This window comes from Osmerus eperlanus, chromosome 8 (genome assembly GCF_963692335.1).
Source record: "Osmerus eperlanus chromosome 8, fOsmEpe2.1, whole genome shotgun sequence".
Lineage (NCBI taxonomy): Eukaryota > Metazoa > Chordata > Actinopteri > Osmeriformes > Osmeridae > Osmerus > Osmerus eperlanus.
Window position 1 is genome coordinate 17,978,995 of NC_085025.1, and position 20,708 is coordinate 17,999,702.

General features: G+C 43.2%; 1 protein-coding gene across 1 annotated transcript in view; it reads right to left on the bottom strand.

Moving 5' to 3' along the window:
• Nucleotides 1-20,708, bottom strand: part of ppp2r5a (protein phosphatase 2, regulatory subunit B', alpha isoform) — a 94,701-nt gene that overhangs the window by 35,947 nt on the left and 38,046 nt on the right. Inside the window, exon 2 of the mRNA XM_062468327.1 lies at nt 7,150-7,346. Coding sequence (XP_062324311.1) covers nt 7,150-7,346 — 197 coding nt within the window. The remainder of the gene's footprint in view (nt 1-7,149; nt 7,347-20,708) is intronic.

Genomic DNA, 20,708 nt, shown 5'->3' on the forward strand with positions numbered 1-20,708 from the left:
GCAGCAGGAAGCCGTTGGGAGCCAGCTTTCTGCAGGAGCCTTCCAGGTGGAGTGGAGAGCCTAGGCTACAAGCTCTCACAATCCTGTCTCCTTAGACCAAGGGATGTCATTCTATTTCTGGTCAACTTTCACAGTCTCCTTCAAAACTTAGACTGAAAAGGTGGTTGAGATCTGAGATATTATTGCACATATATAGTATTTCTTTATTTCGCCATAGATTGATTGGGGAGTCAGATGGCTGAGCGGTTAGGGAGTCGGGCTATTAATCAGAAGGTTGTTGGTTCGATTCCGTGCAAAATGACGTTGTGACCTTGGGCAAGGCACTTCACCCTACTTGCCTCTGGGAGAATGTCCCTGTACTTACTGTAAGTCGCTCTGGATAAGAGCGTCTGCTAAATGACTAAATGTAAATGCGGTTAACCAGAGGGCAATGGGCTTGGGCACCTGTAGCAGTGTTGAGTTATTATGACTCATTCTGTCAGGGCAAAAATGAGTGATTCACAGTGCACAGCACTGACAAGCATGTGAGTCAATCATAGTTTTGCATAAACCAACCGTGATTTAGAGTGATCGTACAACTTCCTTTTTCCTTGATTGTGACTCAGCGTGTTTCAATACAGCGATGATGGATACAGAATTAATGAATGAAATTGGAAAGAGTGAGCAGCAGCCATTCTGGATTCCAAATCAACCCCATGTTCTTATTAAAATGCAGTGCTAGAGACAAGGTTTGTAGGCAGGTCATCACTGCTACAATCACAGCAAGATATTTTTAGCCTTGGGGAAATTGGAAGTGACACACACAGTAGACGCTGGCAGAAGAGCTACCGTTCAGACAAATCTTGGGGTGTGTGTGCGCGTCTATGCACACAAAAGAGACAATGACCAGCCTGAACATCCAAGTGACACTAATGGCCGAGGAGAGTGGCAAAGAAAAGTAGTGGCTGGCAGTAACCCACTGTCTGACATGCAGCAGAGCTCTGAGTGCAACTTATAGTGCAACAATATTCTGTTGCTTTTGGAAACTTCTAAAGATGTGCCTTTTGGTGGAATCCCACCAGAATGAGATCGACCTACATTCCAATTCACAGTGAGTGAAAAAAACAAACTTACTTGGTTTGTACTAGCCAATGAAAAATATGCAACACATTTCCACCCATTAGCTATATACTACTTTTTCATGACCGCAGCTTTTTCTGGCCCGCTTTCCCAGAGTGCACTGCAAATGATGTGTACCCCATTAAAGATAACGGCTCGCCCGTCTTTTGATGTGCGGGTTGTGGAAACACTTTGCTGGTTTCACAAGCCAAGGTTTCTAAAGCAACAGGGTTCTGGATATGCTTCTGCGAGGATGTGTGAGAGAGGGAGGAGAGATGGGGGGAGACAGGTGGAGGGAGAGATTTGGAGGCAGAGTATTGAAGAGAAATGGAAATAATAGAAAATAGGTTTTTAGAAAGGCAAGTCAGAAGGAAAGACTGAGAGATGATGGAGAGGGGGGGATGAGGAAAAACGTAGGCAATCTAGAATATAGCGGAGTCCCACTTTGGTGTCGTCAAGAGCAGCGTGCCACACATCCCTCCCACTCACACCCCGGGACGGATGAGCAACAGTGTGGGGGAGCTGGAAGGACAGACACACACAGCCTGGTACCCCTCCTTTAAAAAAACATAAATAAATTAAGACCACAAAACACACTACAAGCTAATAGTTTTTATAATATACTGTATGTATATATATATATGTTATACTTAAAATTAGAAGATATAGAGCCCCTCCCGAGATGACCACTAGTTAACCCAAGCCTGTCAACAAGCAACTAAAGTACCCCTAATTTATCCCAAAATAGCAATAACGTCAAGAGCAGGTCCAATGTGTTTCACCAAAACCTTTCTTGTTGACATTTATTAACACTTCACAGAAACTGAAAAAAAATAAGAGTCACTGCAAGAAAATGCCAGATGTTTGTTTCATCACATCAAATTGTTTTAAAAGACGGGATGATTAATCTTTTTGCTTAACTGAAAAGCAATTTCTAAATGGTGCTGGTGTGTTGGACAAGGCATGAAGCTGCCTGAAGCCCTGCTAATTCCTGGTTCTTTCAGCAAGCACCTCTCTTAGACCCAGAATACCTTGCACAGGTCCCGGGGCTCTATGTGCAGGTGCAGCTGGAGAGCTGCCACGCTCGCCTGTTTCAACCTCTCTTTACGTTTTGCCTTGCTTCCTCTTTCCCTCATTTCATTCCCTCCCTCATTCCCTCCCTCCCCTCATTCTTTCCCTCCCTCCATCTGTACACTTCCTCCTTGCTCCCTCTCTCTGGTCTTAATCGCGTCTAGTCTCATTAGGATGGGCCAGTCCTGCCATGGATAGGGGATAAGAGGCCTGACAACGGCCACCATTGGCAACAAAGCCTTTTATCTCCAGCCCGCGTCCTCTGGGAGGCTGAAGGACAGGGCAGGAGACACCCTCGCCCACGATCCCAATTAGTGACATTCAGAGACCATGCGCAATGGAACATTTTGAACTATGTGGGCCGGCCAAAGTGGGATGTACTCATTGTTCAACCAACCCTTTGTATTGCTGATCCCAACCTGGTTGATAAGAGGACACTCATTTGAGTAAGAGGCCCAAATGAAACCCCATGGTGGAGGAGGTCTGAGTGATTGTGCTGACCATGCTCAGCTGCTAGCTGATGAGGATGAGAGAGCTGGCCCTAGCAGCACTCACAGGAGTACTGCCTTTCCTAGCGAGGTGCACCTTGTTGGCTGGCGTGTTGTCATGTGAGCGTGGACCATAGGAGAGGGATGTTCAGCCTCAGTGCTACACTGGAGGGAACTACACACACAAATATAAAGATTGTAATTTCTAATATAAATTCACTTTTTCTGTGCTGTTCAGCATAACTGAAGTATCAAAATCGTTTTCCAAAAATAGCCTATTGTATCTGTCAACCCTGACACACACCCGTGTGAGAGTATGCTGTGTGTCGCCCACACTCGAACAAGCTCCATCCAGCTGACATAGAGGGTTATGTAACTGGCTCCACACACGCACACAAACACACATTAGACATGTCCATTCAATTACCCAACCATGAACACTGATGATATAGAAACGTGGGCACAGACATTATCCTACTTCTGACAATCATGGCAAGGTGACCCTAACAGGTAACCAGGTGTTTTGGATGTTAGATGTAATAATGGGGGGGATCAAGAGAAAGTGGCATCAAGAGAAAAGGAACAAATCATGTTCCTTCAGGTAGGTTTGTATTCAGGACTGAGCTGTGAGTGAATCATCGTGTGGACTTGTCAGGCTGCTTTCTGTATGTAGGGGGTCGAGGGGACAGTGTGAGAGTGCAGAGACTCAATCACACCGGGGGAAACCAGACATCTAGAAACGGCTAGAAAGAAAGCAGGAGCAGCAGAAAACCAGGAGACGGGGGGTGGAGAGAGAACATTGCTGACTTCTGAAACGACACTGTGTAATCCCAGTCTCGCGGGCTGGGGAGATTTAGAAGAAAGAGAGAGCAGGGTTTTTCCTGCATAGAGAAAATTTTGGCGCGCGCCAAAGCCGTTTTCCCGGGCGCCAATGACAAATCCCGAGAGCCAAAGACAAAAAAAAGTCCTTGATGAAGAAAAGAAAAAAATACGTGTTCTTCACGCGTGCAATGCATGTCAGCGAATATTGTCTCAATAGTATGTTTCAAGTAGGCTACAGCCGAACCCTCGTTCTGTTTTGATCAATAGTAGGCCTAATCGAGTTGATAAGCGTGTCTTCTTGTCTGATCAATACGCAACTGTGAGGTGCGCGAATGGACAGAGTGGCCACTAAACTGTTGTTCTGCTGCGAGGGCCAGCCCGACGTGCACGAATACACCTGTACAAATGCAAATGAAATTTCCACTCAAGATGCTGACAAAAGTTTGATTTACAATTTCCAACGCAGCATCCATTAGTATTCTTAACCTGGAATGATAATTTATAGTGCAGTGTTTCCTCTATGGCTAAATCTCTGCCGCCACGGTATCAGAAATCAGGCTGTACAAAATTTTAGGCCGTCTATCAGCAGTGATTGTTAGAGTGCATGTCGGAGAATTGCACGGACACGCGCTTCACACGGCAGTTGAGATTGCGTGTGTGCGTCCTTGAGAACTGTAAGTCGTATAACTTATGTTGTCAGTTCATTTAAGCCTGTTATTGTATAAGTCTATAGTTCTTGCAATATAAATCAAGTTAACTGGTGATTTTCGTTGTTTGTATTCTTCCCCTGCTAGCTAAATTGCACATGTCTGTTGATTCGATAGCGATTGCTGCCCTTGCTCAGGTTTGTATTTTAGGTGCATTATTATGCTGAAGTAGTTTTAATTAATAAAAAGTGGGTTTATTGTTATTATTTGCTACAGAATGCTTAGCCTATCAAGATCAAATGAAGCAGGCAGTGTACATGCTTCAGAGTGTTCTACCTTAATCGATAGACCAGGCTACTGACCATTTACAATAAGTTGTTACGTCAGAGAGCCGCCCCTTTATGGGGCTACATCTGTGATGAGGCTGCTTGTAATTTCCCATTGCTTCAATGATCAAAGTGCTCCTTGTTGCTCCGGCATAATAGACTGCACCTAAAACACCCACTCCTTAATTAGCAGGGGCAGCAGAAGGTGGAGAATCCCAGAGAGGGGTTAGGGTGTGTGTGTGGGTGCTTGGAGGGGGGGGTGCATCACCCCACCCTTACTTTAGCTTCCCTCTGTCACCACCTGAACCCCCCCCCCCCCCCCGCCCCTGAACACAAGCTGCCAACACCTTCTGATTTCTGTTCATGTGTGAATAATAAGGGAGCTTAACGGTGCGTGTCCACTACAGCGTTTTTTAACGCTCTGCACCGCTAGCCTTCCCACAGTACACCACACTCGGGGGCGTGTTAGACAAGTTAATACAGAGTTGTAGTTCTCTAAGGTCACTGTTGTAGTCATGGCCAAGCGTGCAGACTTGGGTTCATGTACTCACAATATCGATCAAAATACCACTTTTACACAACATTTATGTAAGTGCAAGATTTTACTAGTGCAAGATGACAGTAGAATACATCTTACGCCACCGGTCACTCAACCAGTCGTTTGTAGGCTGGGCTAGCGAGCTAGCAGTGGCACAGAACAGTCACGTAATGTGACCAGACTGAATTTAAAAGTATAAAAACATACTAGGGACACTGACAACGTCGGCAACCCTGCACCATGAATTATTAGTTTTATGTAATCTTTAAATTCAGGCTTGTCACATTACGTAACTTTGTTCTGAACAGAACTGGGTGTTCAGACACATACGATAAGTTTCTCCTCCATCTTGAAATTGTAAAACCTAGACATGTTTACCATGAGCAACAGTTGCTAAGTTACAAGAAACAAGAAACCAATCCGATTGGCCAGGGCCGGAGTGGGGCCACTTTTCAGCCCGGGAGTTTCAGGCCCATGACCGGCCCTTTTTTTTGTATACCAAACAGGGGCGGATGCAGCCTGCTTTGACTGTGGGTGCAGTGAACTTTTCTGGGGGGTATCATTACAGAAGGGGATTGTATTATTTTTTATATTGATACAATTTTTGAGACTGCTTAACAATCCGAGTGTTAATCAGGCATGGAGCCAGACGTTGTAAACATTCGGAGCTTTGCCCCAACCTAGGACGTATGTGTCTGATGTGATGTAAGATAGGCACTTCTACACTTAATGCGAGCGCGCAACATTTTTTGGCCATTACTTGAGCGCAAAATACTTTTTGAGCTTTATGTAAAATAAACAGACGTTTTTCAATTGGTAAAACCTTGTCTTGTGATGCCATCACTCCGGCCCTGCTCCCATCCATTCCCCATGACGCGTATCGTTACGGTAGGGCCGCCCGTCCCAGCTATCGGTAGCTGATCTGAGAACATTTTTAGGAAAAGACGCGCTATGGACCAAACCAACTCTATTTGGGAGGGGAGAACTCCCTCACATGGTACAACCCATGCAGAGGCTGAGGTGTCAGAATGCGGAACGTGTGTAGCCTACTTTAAGAAAAGATAGACTAACGTGACAAATGTCCAAAAAAAAATAATCCTCGACCGGCCCAAAAGTGAAGCGGCCCACCGGGAACTCTCCCGATTCTCCCGATTACCCACCTCTCCCATTACACCAACCAATCTCCATCCCTGACACAAAGGTTAATTTAGGCTGAGCCCGTCGCTACTGTGACGCACAAACACTTTTTAGTGGCCATCTTGAATTGGCAACGCTGAGTGGAGAAGGCTAGCATGGCATCAAGGTCATCTTTATTATCCCCATGGGTCAACTGGTTGCCCAGCCAGCGGTAAATACAGTAATTGTCAACAATTACACACAAATCAACACACAAACAATTCACACAAAAAAAACTGAAAATTACAATGTGATTCAAAAGGGCAATTCGAATCAGAGACAAATTAGCTTTTTAAATCTCTTGGTCCTGCATCTTGGCATATTGTATCTGTACCGGTTGGAAGCAAGCTGAAGTCACTGAACAGTCACTGGACCTGACTGGGACTTCTCTGTGGCTCTGATTCAGGGCAAAGGGACGAGGCCTGATTAAGACTGCATGGAAGGCTTTGTCAGGCGCTACCCCAGTCTATTTCATTACCTCACACTCCTGCTCCAGTGTTCCTCCCTCTCTCCTGCCCCAGTGTTCCTTCTTCCTGCCCCAGGATCCCTCCCTATCTCCTGCCCCAGGATTGTTCATCTACCCGGATTCAAGTAAACTGAAAAATTGCTAGTGCAGGAAATTATGGCAACTCTTCAAGCCAGAAATACTCATCTAATTTTTATATGTGTGTGGTGCTATGATAGCACACCCTCAGGGGGGTTGTAAGGAATTGGGACACTGAAAATGTATGGTGGCCTAAAAGTAAAAGTGTGTGGGGAAGTGCACCCTCTTTCTGTGATCCCTCGCTCACAGCATTCACTGCTGCTGCAGCATCATGCTGTTTGACAGTGTCAAGGCTACTACTCCTTTCATTCTAACATGGTTCCTGATATTAGATACTTCTCATCAAGCCCCCACAAATCTCACAAAGCGTCTTTATTTGACCTAGCATCCAGTATTAGAAGAAGCCAACATGTCTAATAAGGGGATATGGGTTCCTCACCATATTGGAGATCTCTGGATAGGCAGACTCCACCAGCACACCTCTGTTGGTGGACACGTAGTCTACCAACTCATTGAGTGTGGCCCTCTTGATCTCCTTGCTCTTCAGGTCGGTGACCGAGTCCATGAAGTCGAACAGCATGCAGCACTGCTGCAGCTTTTGAGTGAACAGCTCCTGTTGCTCTGTGGAGGGCGCATCTGCAGGAGCACGGAGAGAGAACATGAGGAAGCCACATCTACAATAGGGATGGAATATAAATAAAATAAAAAATGTTTTTTTAAAGAACAAAAGAATGTTTGCTATATCCAAATAACTTTGCTGTGATAAACGTAAGGGCTAATATAACAAAATGGAGCCATACAGTCACAAGAGGACCAGTCACTCGAACACCCCCTGCTTGATAAATACTACAGCTGTGAGGGAAAACGTTCACCAGCGAGCACAAAAGCCTGCCCGCTCCTGCCCTGACAGTGAAAACCACAGCTTGGAATAACAAATGAGCACTTTGACAATTGAAATGATCCTGTGTACCCAGGATCATAACTATATTGACACAATCCTTATTCAGATCACAAAAGAAAGGGAGAAGGATTGATATCTTATACAACAGTCAACAGGACCCAGAAATAAGACTCTATAAGCACTTATCTTAAACTTCTGGAGGTTCTGGCTAACTGGCAAGTTTATGACATGTTCGACTCAATAGGCCTGGTGGTACTTTGTCTTTGCCGTTTCAGGCCAGTACAGTCACTCAAGGATTTTAGCATTAAGCCCAGTGTTTCCTCTATGTTGATTTTGCCGTGGCGGACCACCACGATTGCGTGTCTGCGTCCTTGAGAACTGTAAGTCGTATAACTTATGTTGTCAGTTCATTTAAGCATGTTGTTGTATTAGTCTATAGTTCTTGCAAATTTAAATTAAGTTAACTGGTGATTTTCATTGTTTGTATTCTTCCCCTGCTAGCCAAATTGCACATGTCTGTTGATTCGATAGCGATTACTGCCCTTGCTCACGTTTGTATTTTAGGTGCATTATTATGCTGAAGGAGTTTTAATTAATACATAGTGGGTTTATTGTTATTATTTTCTACAGAATGCTTAACCTATCAAGATCAAATGAAGCAGACAGTGTACATGCTTTAGAGTGGCCTACCTTAATCGATAGGCTAGGCTACTGACCATTTACAAGAAGTTGTTACGTCAATTATTAATTGGGAGCATTTATGCCATTTAGAACATACTTGGTGCTTTATGGGAAATAGGACGAACATTTGTGCAATATTACATTAGCTATTACATTAACCTGCTCCGAAATATCGGGTTCAAACTTAGTTTCAGTGGGGGGGGGGGGGGGGGGGATTTATGGATTAAACGGTGAGTGTGTGCAGGGTTATTAGAGCTGTCCAACTTGACCCCGGCCAGGCTATAAACAGTGTCGGGCAGCCTGCCAGAAATACTACATGAAGTGTAGGCTACAGGAGTAACTTCTGTGATAATGTTAGCCTATAGCTGGCAGCCATTGGGGCCAAAATACCTCTTAACTGACACCAGGACATTATGCACCTGAAACCACTGCTCTGGAGTGATTTACAGCCACACAGAGTGTGTGTTTGTGTGTGGGGGGTGGGGGGGGTCTACGTGCCCTCTGCTGGGCGCAGTCACACACAAAATGAGGAAGCAACAGGGCTGTAACAAGGCTCTCCAACTCACGCTGAAGGTTGGGAGGTTGTATAAATTCTCCCTGGGTAAACAGTAGGGATGCACCGATCCAACTTTTTCAGTCCCGATACCGATGCCTGGGCTTTGTGTATCTGTCGATACCCAATACCGATCCGATACCGTTGTTGAATTAATAATAAACTGTATACCTCCCACCTTATACCTTCCTTCCAACATGTGGAAAAGACTAAAGGCGCCAGACTTTCCTAACTAAGAGAAAATAACAAATGTAATGTACTGAATTCTTATTTAAAAATCAATTGTGCATTCAAAATGCGAAAATAGAAAGTAATCAAATGTATTAAAATAAATCAAATGTAGCAGTAGAAACAAAATAGTGTATTGGTCAAACATACAATAGTAATCAAACAGTTACCAAACATTGTAAAAATGTAAATAAATAAATAAATAAATTGAATTCATATGCATTTGTTGTTGCTGGTGTGTGAACCATGGAAGTTTTTATCTTGAAGCATTGCACCGTGCGGTGTACAGCTAGTGTTCAACCAGTGGACAGATAGCTAAACTTAAAAGCAACATGGAGCGAGCCAAAGAGTCGGCTGTGTGGATATATTACTAGCCAACTAGTTCGTCGGCTGTTAGCAAAGTAAATGATTTGAGGGGTGGTGGAAGTATTGCAAAGTACAATCCTACCAATTTAATCAAGCACATCCAAAAGCACAATGCTAGGAGCACGCCGAATTCCTGCAGCTCAACAACTCTACTATACTGTAGAATCTACAGTGTAGCAGGAGTAGCGTCGCACATGTGATCGTTCGAATGCGGGTCTCACAGGGTAACGTCGCATATGCAATTTCGAAAATTCCAACTGAATATTTTCCGATAGACAAAAACTATGCGTCAAACGCTGTACGGCTTCAATATGTGCTAATGAGAAGGCTAACAAGTAACACTAGCATGCTAGTATCATTGTTACAACCATTATGCTTGCTGTGGGGACCGTCGGAAATATTTAGAACTCACGCAACGCATCTAAAAGGTTCGGTTAACTCATGCTGCTGACAAATGACATAGGATGTGCTGGGAAAGAAAAATGGATGGATCCCCGATCCAGCTATTTGTCAGTATCGGGGCCAATATCCGATCTTAATATCGGATCGGTGCACCCCTAGTAAACAGTCATGGCTCGGTTGAGAGTAGGAGCTAAATCCCCCCCCTCCCCCTCATCTGACAGACTGTACCCGCACAGATGTGCAGTTCTACAGACTCTGAAGAGAAGAGCAGGATGGTTTAGTAAGGTTGTGAATACTGGCAGAACCATGTTGAGAACACGTTTCCATGCACTCAAGACCTCCTGTTAGTGACTGACTTAAGCACAGACTGGACCATGATTAGATGATAGTAGTGCTGTCAAACGATTAAAATATTTAATCGCGATTAATCACATTGTCATAGTTAACTCGCGATTAATCGCACATTTTTATCTATTCTAAATGTCCCTTGATTTCTTTTTGTCCCATTATTTTTTCTCATTTTAATGCTCTTATTAACATGGAAAAGTGGATCGGATTGCTTGGTGCAAATGTTTTTTTTTATATATTGAAAACAACATTGCAAATCGCCTGGCTTTGAAGAGGGGGCGGAGAATTCGCATCAGCTGTGTGCTTGGCCATCAAGTGGTATTTCAGACTGGACGTGCTGCGATGATAGCTCAGTTCACAACGACAAAACACACAGATCACTTTGGTCACAACTTTTTAAAAGTAAACTTTCCATTCAGAATCTTATTGGCATCCATTTCGGCGTCTCGCGCTCGCCATCCACTGAAAACGTAACGTTAGCCTACTACTCTTTAGCCGGCTCACAAGCCCAAACAAGTGTGTGCGGCGTGCCTGTTGTTTTGTTTCCGGTCTACCTAGATCCGGTGTGGTGTTGTAGTTTTTCTAACGTCAGTAGTTGTTGCAACAGCATGTGAAAAAGAACTACAAAGTTTGCTAGGCCAAAAAGAATGTTAATCTCACAATAAAAAATTGACGCCGTTAAAATGGGTTTGCGTTAACGCAGGGCTCTACAGTGCGAGTATTTCACTCGCATTTGCGCCTAGAAATAGGTATGTGCGAACTTGAAAAATAATTTTCGAGCACAGTGCGCGAGTGACGGGCTTTTGTCGATACACGGAACAACAGTGCGATGAAGTGAAGCATACCATTGATTTCACATGGAAAGCAAGTCACGGAGTCGCGACTGCACGATGTGAACATAGCATAATGACGCACGAGCGACGATTCGCTTTTATATGGCCAGAGCCATATAAAAAGAGAGTTACAACACTCTTTGATCTCGCCGACACGTGATCACTTGGTTCAAGAAGCTCGCAAAAAAAACACTGCTGCCAACCTGTTTGAATGGTTTTCAACAAGACGGACAGTAGCAGCATCTCGATTTACTGACATTTTCGGTATATTAACACATAATATCAATTGGTTACTGGTGTGTTGTATTATGTATATGTCTGATACTTTATTAACATTTATGTATTACATTAACTTATAACACTAGGCAGCGATTGTGAAGCAGAGCTAGAAATGGATATGCTAGCTACCATACTGTAACTCACACCAGCTCAATTTAAGACAAGAAAGGAGTTTGGTAAATAGAACAGAATATACAAGGCAACAAATTGCATTCAATAAAACATTTTATTATGCAATATGTGCAGTGAGAGGGTCAAGTTTGTTTTTAGTGAGTGGACCTGAAATTCCCGCCGAGCGTCGACAGCTAGCTGGACGATTGGGGAGCCTTCAATCTGCAATTCATTGTTGCAAGCTCTAATCAGATGTGCATTTAGAATCTAACAAGCTATATCTTACAATAAACTTTAAGTAAAGCTGGCTATATAGGCTAAAATTTGGGTGACCAGATGTCCTCTTTTCGAGACCTAAAAAATGCATCCGGCAGGGATTCCAAAATTGTCCGGGATTTTGTCTCGTCGGATATTTGTGTTTCTCTGGGTCTTTCACAAACTATTACGCCATTCATGTTCAGTGTGATGAAGCAAGTTAGCTGGTAAATTGATCAAATTACTGCATGATTTTAAAACTATTTTCAAAACAGCTAACTTGATTCGTAACACTGAACATGAATGGGATTGAACGTTGCAAAATACAATGTTTGGGACTATAGGTTGCAAACGCTTTACTTCTGCCTTCTTCGATGACAATGGATGTCTATGGAAGTGTCCCAACTCTCTTTTTAAATGGCTCTGGGTCTACCTAGCTTTGACTACCAAGCCTTTTAATCCGTGGCGTGCGTACATAGTCTATAATGTCCCAGTATTTTAAGAAAATATTAACTATAACTATATACATGTTTGTTAAACTATTTGTTCTAGTTCTATCAGAGTGAAAGTTGCTAGTTGTCTAGCATTAACTGTTAAGTCAGTGGCGTTGTTAGACATAAAACTGTACTGGGGCACAGGCCCCTATTCATATCCCTTTTTCCAAGCGTGTTGCGAACAATGCACTATTAGGCTATAGAAACTCCCCTCGCTTAACCCACTATATAACAGTTCAGGGACGCAAGTTTGATATCAGCTTTGGCAGGGACATCTATAGTTAATGCAAGCTTTGTGTTAAACTGCTTTGATTTTACATGCGTTGATTGGGATATTGCGTTTATTTTTTTCGGGATTATCAACCTTAATGCACTGACTAATAAAGTAAATTGTTAAAACTCAAACTTTAGATTTTACTGGGACACAGCAGATTTATACTGGGCACGTGCCCCTATAAAAATGGTCTAACGACGCCCCTGTGTTAAGTTATGTTTCATAAACGTATACAATAAAAAAAAACACTGTGGTCCTGAATTTCTTTGTTTGCTCCTAAATGTTTTCATTTAGGAGCACATGTACTCCTTGGTGAAAACATTAGCAATAGGGCCCAGTAACGCCGTTACTAACGCGTTTCACTGACAGCACTAGATGATAGATTGTGCGTGTTGGGGCGGGGGAGGAAGGTAAGAGAGAGCGAAAGTGAGGAGAGAGACAGGCCGGGGCCTTGGTAGAACTGAGACAGGAACTCTCATAACAACCTGACACTATCATCTGTGGAGTCTTCCTGTTCCTTACCGTCAGATAAGCCACCGATTTCATTTTTTTTTTTTATGTCTGACACTTCCTGTCTCTGTTTAGTGTTATGTCCCTACATGTTACTGGCGATTTTCATGTCGGATCTCATATTTGCTGCGGTGAATATGAAAGTATAGGCTACGTGCGCACTACATTACCATTCATGACAAAATAAATGGAGACAAAATAAAACATTTGCAGGCTCGCATGAAGTGGGATTCGATCGCACTAGAGCAAAACACGTAGTAAACCAAAGGGCATTGCTTTACACTACGAGCTATTCTAGCTCATGGAAAGTCATCAAATCAGTTACGTACTTAGTAACCACCTTGGCCTTCAGGTAACATCTTGATTTGGCTTCTTCTGAAACAACTAGTACCCATAGACACTACCCGAATGTAGGCTACTAATCACGTATTTGTGGTTGTTTCGAGGCAATAGCCGTATTTACCACAAAATCACAGCTCCTTCTGACACCACATATTAAAATGTAATACTAAGAACGTTGTGCTACCCCAGACAATACGATCAAAATACGCGTAACCCTTTGAAACAACATGGGTCTATTTGTTTCCTATGCGAATAGACCCATGTTGTGTATGGCTGAGTGTTTCTTTGCTATATCTTTTGAAATCAATTCATTTTATATTCTGAACAAATGTAGTGAGCACGTGAATGTGCCACCTATTATGGCAAATTCACGCCATAATAAATGGAAGCTAAGAAAATAAAAAATTAGAGTGGGATTCGATCCCACGAGCAAAAACACATTCATCATTGTAGTCCATTGCATTACACCACGAGCTACTGAAGCACATGGGAATTTTAGGAATTCAGTCACGGATTTATTAACTACGTTGACCTTCAGGCAACATGTTTTGGTTTTTCTGAAACGACTAGTTACCGTAGACACTACCCGAATGTAGACTACTCATCACATACCATCTGGTACGCTGCTGCCACTGCCAAGGACAAGAACAGGCTGCAGCGTATCATCCGCACTGCGGAGAAGGTGATTGGCTGCAATCTGCCTTCCCTCGAGATCCGACTTGAAAATCGAAAACAAACAATTATCGGTTTTAAAAGCGAATTCGCTTCTAAATAACAAGTGTCAAAATGTTCGTCTTGGTACCGATTGCGTTGCTTGTATCCCTGCAAACGTTCCGTTTGATGGTTTAGGAATAATTTACGTTTTTGAGGCGAAAAGTGAAGCCAACGGTGGCTACCCAGCTGGCCACAATCACAAATGTCACAAACCCATGCGCTCGTTAACTTCTTGGAGATAGCTAGCTATAGTGGGGCGGATAAGAGGAAAATCGTGCATATGGTGATACAAGCACCAAAATTGGCATGATGACTCCCAAAGGTATACTTAAAGGGGAAATTGATTGCAAAACCGATTTTACCTTGTCATAGTTGAAAAATGACAGTTTGGTGTGTAAAATAGACATACAGTGAACCTCAAAGTCCATTGAAACCTCTTTCCTATCAACATTTCACTTCTCACTACTATTTTGAAACTGCAACTTGCAAACGCTAGCTTTTTAAACAGTGCAACTTGTGATGTCACAAGTTGCAGCATCAACTTTGTCACTCACCAAAATTTACATTTACCCGCCCTCTGTTTTTTTGGACCAGGAACATAAACGGAGGTCGCGTAGATCTCCGACACTTTTTTTTAGCTAGCTGCGCGTTGCTCTGTACTTCCACACGAATTACAAATAAGAGAGTCTTCCTAAGGAACCAAACACTCGACGGGCTGTGATGTTTGTCTATGAGAAGATCCCTGTGCGGTTCGACCCTCAATTACACATTTGCTCTAACTAATTCACTGAGGACAGTTTTGAAAACCTGGGACAATGTAAAGCATGATTTGCTATGAAGCTGTTGCTGAAAAGAGGTGCTGTTCCGACCTTATGTTCATCACAACCGCAAGCTGTAGTATTATGTTGTCGCTAACAGTTATTAGCAATGCTAACGTATCCTGCCTGTATCTAGCATTGGTAGAATGTGTGATGATTTAGTTTATTGGCAATGGGGCCAACGTTATTTCATGTTCCTGACTGTGTGTTTCATTCAAATAAATAACCCGTGTTGTCATGTAAATCTACAATTCAAGATGCATGTTTGTCCAGATCTATTTTTCAGCAAGATAGCTAGAGCTAACTGAAGCTGAGTTGAATCACGATAGTTTGTTTGTCTGTAGTGCTAACATTACCCACCTAAGTGAATCCTGTTTGCATCGACAACATAAGTGGAAACAACTAACATAATCATTTCAAATGATATCTCTGTTGAAAACAGTGTTGTGTAGACACAATAGATTTATTTGTACTTTTTTATTTCAAGTCTCCACCTTCTTGTTTCAATGAGTGCTGTTGGCCGTGTTGCGTCTTTGCTCCGCAGCTTCACTCGTTGTAAACCAACCAATCTGCGCGCAGCTCATCTATATATTCATGAGCATACCATAAAAGGAGAAAACCTCACGTTTTTTTCCCGGGACAAATTCAATGGAAGCATCAGGGGGCATAGAACAGCACAAGGGCCACTTTCAGCCCAACCAATGTTACATACCCTATTCGGAGACCTTAAGGTACAGTGTGAAATACCCCAAAAAAACAATCAATCACCCCCCCTTCAACAAATCTGTCCGACTAGCCACTTGAAAATCCAAGATGGCGGCCATTTTCGTCAAATGGAGCTCCCGATAACAATTGTTCTCATAAACAGGGATCTACCTGGCCGATTTGAGTGATTTTGGTGTCAAATTGTGTTTTTGGGTATGCTGAAATAATTTTTTCTACTTTCAAAAGGTTTTTAGCAACGCTTAGATGAATATCAATAAATAAAACCAATTCAAATAATAAAACACGTTTAAGAGTTTCAATCAGGCACTTATAGCATTGAGCATGTGCATATACAAAATAAATGGACGGAGTGATTATGTTACACAAACTGACATAGAAAATGAGAACATCCCATTAATACTTAAATAATAATACATCAAAACATTTAGAATGTCCCGTAGTGGGTTTAGGTGAGTGTTCCTGTACAAAATTCAGAAATTCAAAAATCTAGCGACAAGCGTCAAATCAAGCGACTTTCCGTTACTTTGGCAATCTCCGTTTTCGTTGTTGAGCAGCAGGCAGCAAAATAACTAGGCCTACGTCTGTTTTCACAGCAGCCATAACACAGCATGTTAACATGCAGTCAAGCGACGGTGCGCCATTGAAATCTGCGCTAAACTTATTATTTGCCTGTGGCCATGACACAGGGTGGTAAAAGGATAAACCTTCGACCCTGAGCATAACAATGGCTTCAAGTATATCATCTTGGCACACCGACTGGGACAAATGTTGCCTTTGCCAAACAGACAGGAAGGAAGATCTCACGTCTCCACTTACAAATCCTTCCAAAAGTGTAGATGAAGGGTACAGCCAGTTGGGAAGGAATATTCCTAGATTCCTTTCTGTCAACGAGCTACCAATCAAGCTGGATCCAGCAAGACTTGACGATGGCAGCGGGATACAGGAAACTTTAAGGAAGAACAAGGCGCAATACCATTCCAGTTGCAAGCTGCTGTTCAACAACACAAAGTTACACCAAGCTGAAAAAAGATCCGCCCCTGCAGCTGACAGCAGTGAGAGCAGCAACAACAGCAACTACAGCAAAGTACCACTGAGAATCACAGATCCCAAAACGACAGAATGCTTCCTGAATGAGGAGGCAGGGGACAGCCTGAGACCAGCAATGACCATGAAACTGAACAAGAAAATCAATGACTGTGCAAAGACTCTCAATGATGGGAAGCTCCTCGCAAAGCTGAGTGCTGGAGATGTCATCGCGCAGGAGCTGAAGTATTACCCTGCTTGCTTGGTAGATCTGTACAACAGATCTACGGTCCTGCAAGAAAAGAACGCCTATCCAATGGCTTTTTCTGAACTGGTGACATACATCACTGAGCAGAAAAATGCAAGTGAGAGTTCAGATCCACCCATTTTCCGACTTGGAGACTTGTGTTCCCTCTACAGGGAGAGGCTAGAGCAGCTGGGCATCGAATCGCTCGATGTGCATTCTACCCGCCTGAAAGAGCAGCTGCTTTTTCACATCCCTGAGCTAGAATATCATCACCAAGGGCGTGATGTCCTACTGGTCTTTAAGAAGGACGTCGGGGAGATTCTTGCACAAGCCAGCAAATACAGTGAAGCAATCCACCTGGCAAAGGCTGCTGGGATGATACGACGCAACATGCTGAAACAGAAGAGACAATTTAACAGCACATTACATGATGGATGTCTCGAAGATGCTGTCCCAGCTTCACTACTTGAATTTGTATGCATGATCGAACATGAAGCCGATATCAAGTCCCAACTCCAACATGGAGCATCGAAATATGAGCTTGCAACTAAGAGCCAGAGGGTCTTAGTTAGGTCTGGGGGTTGGGGGAGATTGTTATCTCAGTTGAGCGAGCTGACCTAACCTTTTGGCCAAGGAGATTGTGTCCTGTGTCCTGTTTGTGTATCATTAACCATCTCCTCATTTAGAGAGGGAGCTGGGGCATCAAAGAACTGTGGGACACTTGATGTGGAGTCAAACTGTCACTGAGTAGTGCTGGCCAATCACAGAGACCGCTATATTGATGGATTGACCATCAGAAGAACCATTTGTTCTAAGTTTATATAAGGCAGGGTTTTAGGGTTGTTCTTCACCACTCTCTTGAACGACCTGTAGGTTACATCTGCATGTCTTTCGCTATGACCGGTCCAGAGTACTCTGTTAACCCTTGTGCTGCCTTCAGGTCACATGACCCAAAGGTTCATAACGAACCACCGTTGTGTTTACCCAATTTTACCCAATACAAAAACAAATAAAAATAATTTTCTTTTAACCATTGCAATGTGGGGGGTCTGAGACAGCCCAACAGTTAAAAGAAAATGCTTCACTTTGTTTTTGTAGGAGGTAAATTTGTCGCAATACGACGGTGGGTCACAATGACTGATGGGTCAGAATGACCCGAAGATAACACAAGGGTTAATTCTTAAATTGTACAAACTAAATAAATCATATTGAAACCGCCATCTTGACTATTCAGATCTACACAGTGCCACTTGAATTTCCCCCACGTCACATCCCAAGGACCGGGAGACACCTTTTGCTGTGTATGTTGGCATGTCCGTCTTTGCCAAGACAAGGAAGAGGCAACTCATTGAGATGCTTCATGAGACTGGGATCAGCGTGTCCTACGATAGAGTCCTCGAAATCTCAGCCCACCTAGGAGAGGCTGTAGTGGCACAGTATGTGGAAGATGGAGTCGTCTGCCCACCAGTCCTGAAAAAGCATGTGTTCACGACTTCAGCAGTGGACAACATTGACCACAACCCGACTGCAACTACAGCCCAATTGCCCCGGGGGCAATAAACAGAAAGCAGCACTTCGAAACTGGTCAAAACAACCACCACTACTTTATTTAAACAACTAAGTATTTAAGAAGAGCAAGACAATACGATACAAAATTCAAGTTACAAACATAACAAGATAGTGAGGATATCGTTTTTTTTGTTTTTTTTGTTTTACTATATCCTCTCATCCACTACCAAAAAGCATGTTAACTAGCTACTTGAACATCCAGCCAGCCAACACTAGCCTGCTGCTTCGTCCTCGGTCACTGGCCTGTAGCTGGATTTGTAAATCGTGTTGGTCCGAGATCCTTTATCCTCTTTTTTTCTTCCAGCGAACGTCTTGTGAAAGGGTTTTTTTGTAAATCAATGACAGAATTTGTTTTGACGCACCGCCACTGATTCACAAAACCAACGTTTCTGCTAGCTATGCTGCTCTCGTAGATGCTTGTTCTGGTAAGTAAGGGAATTTTAAAGGTCGCTGATTCACCGAATCAGTCCAATCGCGTTGAAGTAAGAACGATAGGAAACCATGTAATTGGTTAGGGCGCAAAGATTTGCGCCCCAGAATCGAACTTTCAATCCGCCAATTAAAAGCTGTCCCTGCTGAATTGACAGCGAAAAGTTAACTAGCTTCCATAGACTTTGCTGTTACTGGCGCCCTTCACCTGAAGGAGGGGCTTATCTCAGTAATGACGAATGGCAATATATTATGTTTTGTCACATTTAAGTGGTTGCTGTCAGGGGCTTACAGTCTCCCACACACATTTAACGCGTAAACACGGTACATTTCTTATTTTATTATTTGGTCTATATTTTTTGACATGCCTTTTGACATGTTCATCTAAAAATGTTAAGGGGGGCGGCGCACTTGCGCCCACTATTGACGCACCGCCACTGGTCAAGTGTCACCAGGGCAAGACTTGCCCACCAAATCACAGCATGCAGCCTTTACACACTGATGAAAGAAGCTTACCAAGACTACTGTTCTGAGGCAGCTCGCCTCTGACCTTGACTGGCACGATAAGCGGAGGAGTGCGAGTCCAAAGTTCCAATTCTGGAATCTGGTGTTGGATATGGAGCTCGCCATATTCCTCCTGATCCGCTCTTTCAGGGAAGGAGACTTCGAGCTGTACCGAGAAGCCCTGTCGGAACTGATCCCGTACTTCTTTGCAAACAACGACACAAACTATGCCAGATGGCTTCCAATCCACTTGCGGGACATGTTGGCACACATCACGAGAGAGGAAAACAACAATTTAAGTCATTCGTGGAAGTCTTGGAGATTGAAGATACAAGCTCATTCTACCATCCCATCAAGAACAAGGTTGCTTTCTTAAAACATGAGAAGGCTGCCAGCAGTTCCAAGGAGAAGGTGCTGAAAGATAACTGCCAGCTTTTCTCCAGACTATTCATCTCCTGCCAGGTCAGACAGTGTGATTTGCAATACTTCTTCAAGCATGAGAACCAGGCAGTTCCTGTCTTGCTGAGTGACAGTGGAAAGCTCCATACATACCAGAAGTCACAGCTGACTGAAATTCTTCAAACAGCAGTGACTATGCCAGTCAGAGAACCAAAAGGAGATGTCATCATCATTGATGGCTCAGCTCTCATCAATGCCATACCTCCACAGAGCTCAAAGTCAATTGATGACTACGCCACAGAAGACATCCTGCCGAAGGTGGAATCGTATGGTGCCAAATACGATCGGGTGGACATAGTATTTGATGTCTACAAGAAGTCAAGTCTGAAGTCTGAAACCAGATCCAAAAGAATGGTTGTTACCAGGCTTCTGCTGAGCTAGATAACGACCCACTCATTTGAGTCAGGTGTGTTGGTGCAGGGAAACATCTAAAACATGCAGGACAGGGGGTCCCTGAGGACCAGGGCTGAAGACCTCTGCAGTACAGGAACACTCACCTAAACCCACTACAGGACTTTCTAAATGCTTTGATGTATTATTTCAGTATTAATGGGATGTTCTCATTTTCTATGTCAGTTTGTTTAACAAAAGCACTCCATCCATTTATTTTGTATATGCAAGTGCTCAATGCTATAAGTGCCTCATTGAAATTCTTAAACGTGTTTTATTATTTGAATTTGTTTTATTTATTGATATTCATCTAAGCGTTGCTAAAAACCTTTTGAAAGTAGAAAAAATGATTTCAGCATAAAAAGACCAAAAACATAATTTGACACCAAGATCACTCAAATCGGCCATGTAGATCCCTATTTATAAGAACAATCGTTATCGGGTGCTCCATTTGACGGCCATCTTGAAAAATGTCCGCCATCTTGGATTTTCAGGTGGCTAGTAGGACAGATTTGTTAAGTATACCTTTGGGAGTCATCATG